This window comes from Limanda limanda, chromosome 8 (assembly GCF_963576545.1).
Source record: "Limanda limanda chromosome 8, fLimLim1.1, whole genome shotgun sequence".
NCBI lineage: Eukaryota > Metazoa > Chordata > Actinopteri > Pleuronectiformes > Pleuronectidae > Limanda > Limanda limanda.
This window is the reverse complement of record NC_083643.1, coordinates 18711438-18718030: the sequence shown is the minus strand read 5'-3', so window position 1 is coordinate 18718030 and position 6593 is coordinate 18711438. Positions and strand designations below refer to the sequence as shown.

Genomic DNA, 6593 nt, shown 5'->3' with positions numbered 1-6593 from the left:
TTTGTTTGTCTGGTCATGATACACCTGTATATCGATTTTTGTGAAGATAGGTCAATGGGAACACCTTCCGGGGGTCTCGGGCTGTCTCGGGGGGCACGTTGAGTCATTTTGCGACGCCCATTGAAAATTCCTTCAGAATACGTAAATTTTCACCACTTTCTAACTTTCTGCAAATTTTGGTAAGAAGTTGAGCATGTTAAAGCCCTCAAAAAGCCAATTCATTTGCCTGAATAATAATAATAATAATAATAATAATAATAATAATAATAATCCTTACAATTTCAATAGGGTCTCACCAGACACCTTTGATGTCTGTGCTCGGGCCCTAACAAGCAGCTGCCAGATGAGCAGCACGATCAATACACCTTCATATCTTTACCGGGCTGAGAGCGAGAGTCCATGTTTAGGCACTAATGCACTCTGCACTCTGATCAATACACAGAGCTGCAGATTTGTTTAAAGGGGAGAGATGAGTCCGACATGATTCTTTCATGTCAGGATTTTTGCTGCAGTGTGACTTCAAATAAACCGACCACAGTTCGGACACCAAACAGAAGCTTTGGCTGAGAACGATTCTAACAATCCTTACGTATAAGGTCTTAATAGTGATGGTGATGCTGTGCTTCAGTCTGGTCAGAGAGAAAGAAGAGGCTGGTAGAAGGGGCACATATAGACGGACCCATAGACAGCGCACCGTGAGGGACTGATAATGGAAAGTGGAAAATGGACCTTACAAGAGGGATAATGGAAAGAAGATTAAAGGTGAAGAGAAATGTGTGGTTCAGAGGAATGACAGGCTTTGAGCAAAATGAAAGGTGCATGGTGGTGCAATAGCAAAAGGGAGTTTTCAGGCAGTGGTGCAGCTGTGCAACATTAAACAGACCCATATACCTCCAAATTCTCACTTGACACTGTCAGTGAAATTTTACCCTTCTACCTGTCAAGCCAAGCCAGTGAGTTATGAATAAAAACCACTGTCTTTGTTCCATCGTTTCAACAATATGGGCTTTATGAACACATGTTGTTTTAGAAAAAGGGCGTCGCACATCGCTCTCACACGCAACAGATTCCCAGTAACTGATTCACAGGGTAAAAGAAGAGGTCTAGTGTGAGAGAGAGATTCACTGCATTCACCCGCACACCTTCAGCTGAAGCAAGAGGTTTGACTGGCTCTGTGGCCGGTAACAGCTTTATGGATGATATAGATATGTTAATTCATTTATACTCTTTCTTTGTAGACACTGGCGGCCACTGCTGTTTTGTTGAGTTTAAGTTTTGCTGTATTTTGTTTTGTTTTGTTGGTGATATACAGTTGCTTTGTTATTGCTTTATTTATGTTTTATCCTTGTATTATTTAAGTCCTAAGTTAATGAGCTGGTCTTTGTTGTTGTTATTCTGTTATACTCTGTTAGCCCCTTTGGCGTCCGTTGCTTTTCCCCAAGGAAGTGAATATATCTTTGTAACTGCCATGCGGCGCTAGTATTGTGTATTGTATGTAATAAATGGTGAATGAATAATCTTGATGGAATTCCTATTCTCAGCCCATCTTTGACAGTCATATGTGTCACTATAAAGGATCAGTGGACCTTTAGTTGGTTTGAGTCAGTACTACAGGGTCGGAACACTATAAAATCTTAATCAAATCCTTGTTTTGCCTGGGGGCGTGGTCACAAGAGCATCATCGACCACAGAGCTACACATTGTAACTACGGAGCAAAATGTCACAATTCTTTTTTACATTATGAAACTGTGTCCTAACAAACTATAATATGGCGGGCCTCCACAGTCTAGATGATTAATGGGAAATTCTACAATATAATATTCATCAATAGCAATGTAATAAATAATATATCATAATATTAATATAATAATAAATATAAATGATACAACGCTAATGCATTTTGAAAGTATAGTGAGGAGGTCACCACATTTAGGAGCAAAAATCTGTGTTTAAACTTAAATATAAGAAGTACTATGACATCCATGTGATTATTTTTCGATCTTGACTCAAATTTGTATCTTATTCAAATATTTTTTATGCCCTAAGTAGGTGAACAAATGGGGCGATGATGATTTTTGCTGTATTTGTGGACAAGGAGAGCCCAATAAAAGGAAGAGCTGAACCCCATGACACAAGAGCATGTTAGAGGAAGAGCAGAGAGGTGAAGGCAGAGCGAGGCAAAGGATAACACTTATAGACTGAGGACATCGCTTCCTGCTGCTCACTGTGAAATGACAGGCAGAAAAAAAAACACACACAACAGCATGTGTGTCCTGCCCACATCATTTCCTTTTAACCTCCACAAACAGGTACACTACCTGTGGAGACTCAATTAAAAAGCAATTAGCTACTGACAGACCGAGGGCTAATTTTTGCCTCGGGGGAATTCAGAAATGGGAGGATTCAATGTGCAAGGACAAGAGCAGACTATGAAATCCATTAACCGGCAACATACTTCACAAGGACAGTTAGCTGTCTTATATTTCCACTCACCTCTACAGCACTTGGATTCCAGATCAGATAAAGATAATTTCCCCCGTAAATAATTTTAAATGTTTGAGGTATTAACTGGTGATCGAAATAACACAAATTAAAGGGAAAATCTTTTCACTCACAGTACAAAGCAATGAATTGAAACAGTACAGTCACTGCAGTATCCTGGTCCAGGCCAGTCTACTGTGACAATTATACTGCGCTCACGATATTGGGAGAGACATATGGAGAGATGCAGGGATGGACAACCTAAAAAGAAAGTGTCCAGTCATGGCTGCTGTCGGTTATGGAGGTATACAGGGGACACAAGTTACTCTGACTCTCTGCTGTTGGCTTGTCAACAGTCTGCAAGCCAACAAACACCCCATGACAGCAGGTGTGAGTGGGCGGGCTGTCAGTATACAGAATGTTGTGGTATTTATATGCATTTTGATTATATGATCATTATGGTTACTGATGTCACTACTGATATTTAGATTATGCAGCATGAGAACAAGCATATAGCCCCGGAGTTCTCTCCTTTTCCCATTTTCTTACATTTACATCAAATTTTAAAAAAGCAAAAAAACTAGAAGTTCCTCCTTGTTACTGCAATGTGGAAACATTTCCTTCCCAGGAATTATCCGAGGCAGCATTTGCCCTCAGGACATAAATCACACCAACATGGTCTGTGGCTTGTTTCCGAGAGTCGGCTGCAGATTCAGCCACTATGGGTCACATTAATTACAACAAAACTGTGAGGTCCCCAAGAGACTGAATCGCCTTTGTCCTTATTAAATAGTCCATAAAAGGGATGTTATTAAATTAGGTGGAAAACCAATACAATGTCATAAAATCAAACAATCTGTTGCTTTGTCCACTGGCTTGTGAATAATAAATGGAAACTAGGGCTACGTTGTAGCACTTGCGGGCCCGAGCACCTGCACGTTGAAGCCTGTTGCGGTCGGGGGAGAGAGCGGTCGATGACCAAGCGCACATCTCCGCGTTGGATGCGTTTTCCTCTCTGGCAAGGATAAAAGCTTCACATTCCCAGAAGTTGAAGTTGATCTGATGAAAGCCCTATGAGTTCGTCAAAGTACAAATGTGGGAAATGGCCAAAATAGCCATTAAAGTCAAAATGGCGGGCTCCCTGTTTGGTCTAGCATGTCTATCCAGGAGACTTTTTTGTTTTTTATGAAGAGAAATATGTCCCTATATATTTTTGTAGATGTCGGCAAATCGTAGTGACGGGGATGTCAGTTATTTTGCCAGGCCCATTCCTTAAAACCATCTGAATGTCTGTGTGTGTGGGGGGGGGGGGGCTATAGAGATAGACCCATATACAATATAATACAATAGGGCCCCCCACCGCTTGGTGCTTGGGTTCTTTCAAACACATTCATGTCAGTGTAATTATAGATTTCTGTCTTTATAAAGTGAGAACTAAATATGTGTGATAAAGGAAGGTCAGTGTTAGATTGACAGCTGATCTCTGTGCGAAGCAGAAACGTCACCACAACGAACTTTGATCAACAAACATGGAGACAAAAGAAGTTAAAGACTTAAACACAGATCTAAATCACTGCTTTTAATGATTCAAGTTTATTTGAGTATACAGAACTCAGCTGTGGATCCAGACCGATAAACATAAACTCCAGCATAGAGAGGCTGAGTGAATGTGGTCTGGACTCTGTGGAGGAGAGTCATGGTGTCAGAGACGCTGTAGAAGGACAGAACCCCTGCACTGTGATCCAGGTACACTCCTACTCTGGAGGACCAAGGACCTGACACTAGAGTCTTGATTCTGTTGTAACAAAAGTCATAACTGTTTCCATCACAAGATAAATACCAAGATTTATCATTGTATCCAAATGCACATTCATCTGAGTCTCCTGCTCTGCTGATATTCTTGTATGTGACTGCTATATCAAATACTCCTCCCCCCATCTCCACCTCCCAGTAACAACGTCCAGTCAGACTCTCTCTACTCAGGACCTGAAAGAAAAAGGTGAATCTGTCTGGGTGATCAGAATAAGACTGATCATCACTCATTCCTGTTACTTTTCTGTTTCCATCATATAATAACAGATAATTGTTTGCTGTGTTTGGATCCAGTGTGATTTCCTGTGAATATCTTAAGAAGTCAGCTCTGGTCTCTGGCTCTGGTTGTGTCAGTAAAACATCCACTTGAGACACAATCTGTAAAATCTCTGTCTCTGTGTCACTCAGAATGTCCTGTAGTCGACCTCTGACCTGTGACACAGCTGCTGTCACGTCCTCAAAGTCCCTCAGAGGATGGATCCTGAGGCTGGATGAGTGTGTAGATTCACTGAGTGGTGACAATGAGGGGTAGTTGTGTAAAAACTGGTTGTGATCCTCTGTGTCTGAGAGCTGCTTCAGTTCATGGACTTTCCTCTTCAGCTCAGTGATCTCCTGCTCCAGTCTCTCCTGAAGCTCTCTGACTCGACTCACTTCAGTTTCCTGCTGGGATCTGATCTGCTGCTCCACATCAGAGCTTCTTTTCTCCAGCAGATGGATCAGCTCAGTGAAGATCTTCTCACTGTCCTCCACTGCTTTATCAGCAGAGCCGTTGATGGCCTCCTCCTCCGGTTGAAGCAGCTTCACGTCTTTCTCTGTGTCCTGGACTCTCTGCTGGATTGTTTGTCTCCTCAGCCCGAGCTCTCTCTGCCTCTCAGTCCTTTCTGCTGCAGCTGACACTGTGTCGTAGTCTTTATGTTCATCCACAGAGCAGAGATAACAGATACACTGCTGATCAGTGCGGCAGAACATCTTCATCACCTCGTCGTGACGAGAGCAGATGTTCTCCTGGAGCTTCTCCGAGGGCTCCACCAGCTTGTGCTTCTTCAATGCAGCTGACTGAAGATGAGGCTGGAGGTGAGCTTTCCGTTTTCTCCCAGTGCAGACATCACAGGCCACATCTTCAGGTCCAGCATAGCAGTGATCAGCGGGAGCAGCTTGGAGTCCAGTCTTCTTCAGCTCCTCCAGTGAATCATCTAACATGGTGTTTTTCTTCAGGACAGGCCTCGGTGTGAAGGTCTGTCTACACTGAGGACAGCTGTAGCTTCCTCTCTCCTCCTCTTTGTCCCAGTGGGTGTTAATACAGCTCTTACAGTAGCTGTGTCCACAGCCAGTAGTCACCGGATCCTTCAGCAGATCCAGACAGATCGCACAGGAGAGTCTTTCTCTGTCCAGTTGATTTTCTTGCTGCTCCATTTCAGCAGCTGCCAGAGACTGTAGAATAGTTTCACTTCCTCCGAACAGAAACAGATCTCTGCTCCTCCCTCTCTCCTTCACTTCCTCTTTTTACCATGTTTTAACACACTATTGAAAAGAGCAACAGTATGGACCCTCAGCAGCTGCCGCCTTAATGTCAAACTGTTTAAAGGCAGCTACCTTTAGTGCAGCTGCCTTTACTGTAGCTGCCTTTAAACAGTGTGACATACTGTTTTTGTATTTTTAGACTTTGATGCGGGCCAAATAAAAGTGGATGGCAGCCGCAGTTGTAATGAAAATGGCCACCAAATCCAAAATTGTGGGCTTCCTGTTTGGTGTAGCATATGTATCCAAAAGACGTATTTCTTTGTAATGTAAAGACACATGTCCCTATCGATTTTTGTAGATGTAGACCAATCGTAGTGCCTGGGCTGCCCTTTCGGGGGCGCTAGTCAGTAAGGGGGGGCGGGCTGTTAATACACACATGCTGTTTGAGGGAGATGGACCCATGAACACGGAAGTTACAGCAATTTTGTGTGTCATGGCGAGCTGATGAACTTTGATACCACTCCATTAATAATGTGCTTGATGAAAAGTCACAGTAATCTTATGGCTACATTATCAATGTCTTGAGACCCATTTGATACAGTTTGACATGGTTGAGGTCAGTGGATGAGGAGGAATTCATCCAAGTGTAAGACGTTCCAAAAACAAAACATTTGCCACCAGAGGGAGCTGTTATTTTAAGTCATGGTGTCTTTGTAGATGTCTTCAGGTCCCGACTCTTATGTGTCTAGTTAGCCTTTGGCAGAAATTTGCATTTCATTCCATTTGTGGTTTGTGCAGCCTACTTTTCATTGTTTGCCCTGTGCAGTTTATTTTTTTA

General features: G+C 42.7%; 1 protein-coding gene across 1 annotated transcript; it reads right to left on the bottom strand.

The window, feature by feature from the left end:
• Positions 1-4075: 4075 nt before the first annotated feature.
• On the bottom strand, positions 4076-5707 carry LOC133008615 (tripartite motif-containing protein 16-like protein). The gene is made up of 2 exons (XM_061075852.1): positions 5411-5707; positions 4076-5239 (listed from the first exon to the last, which is right to left on the bottom strand). The coding sequence occupies exons 1-2, from the start codon at positions 5705-5707 to the stop codon at positions 4076-4078; spliced, it is 1461 nt and encodes a 486-aa protein (XP_060931835.1).
• Positions 5708-6593: the final 886 nt, after the last annotated feature.

Excerpts from the sequence above, each read along its gene's own strand:
- LOC133008615 (XM_061075852.1), bottom strand. The coding sequence starts at position 5,707 with ATGGAGCAGCAAGAAAATCAACTGGACAGAGAAAGACTCTCCTGTGCG. Across the intron at positions 5,240-5,410 it reads GCTATGCTGGACCTGAAGAT|TGTATCTGTTATCTCTGCTC; the intron begins GTGGCCTGTGAT and ends ACTGATCAGCAG.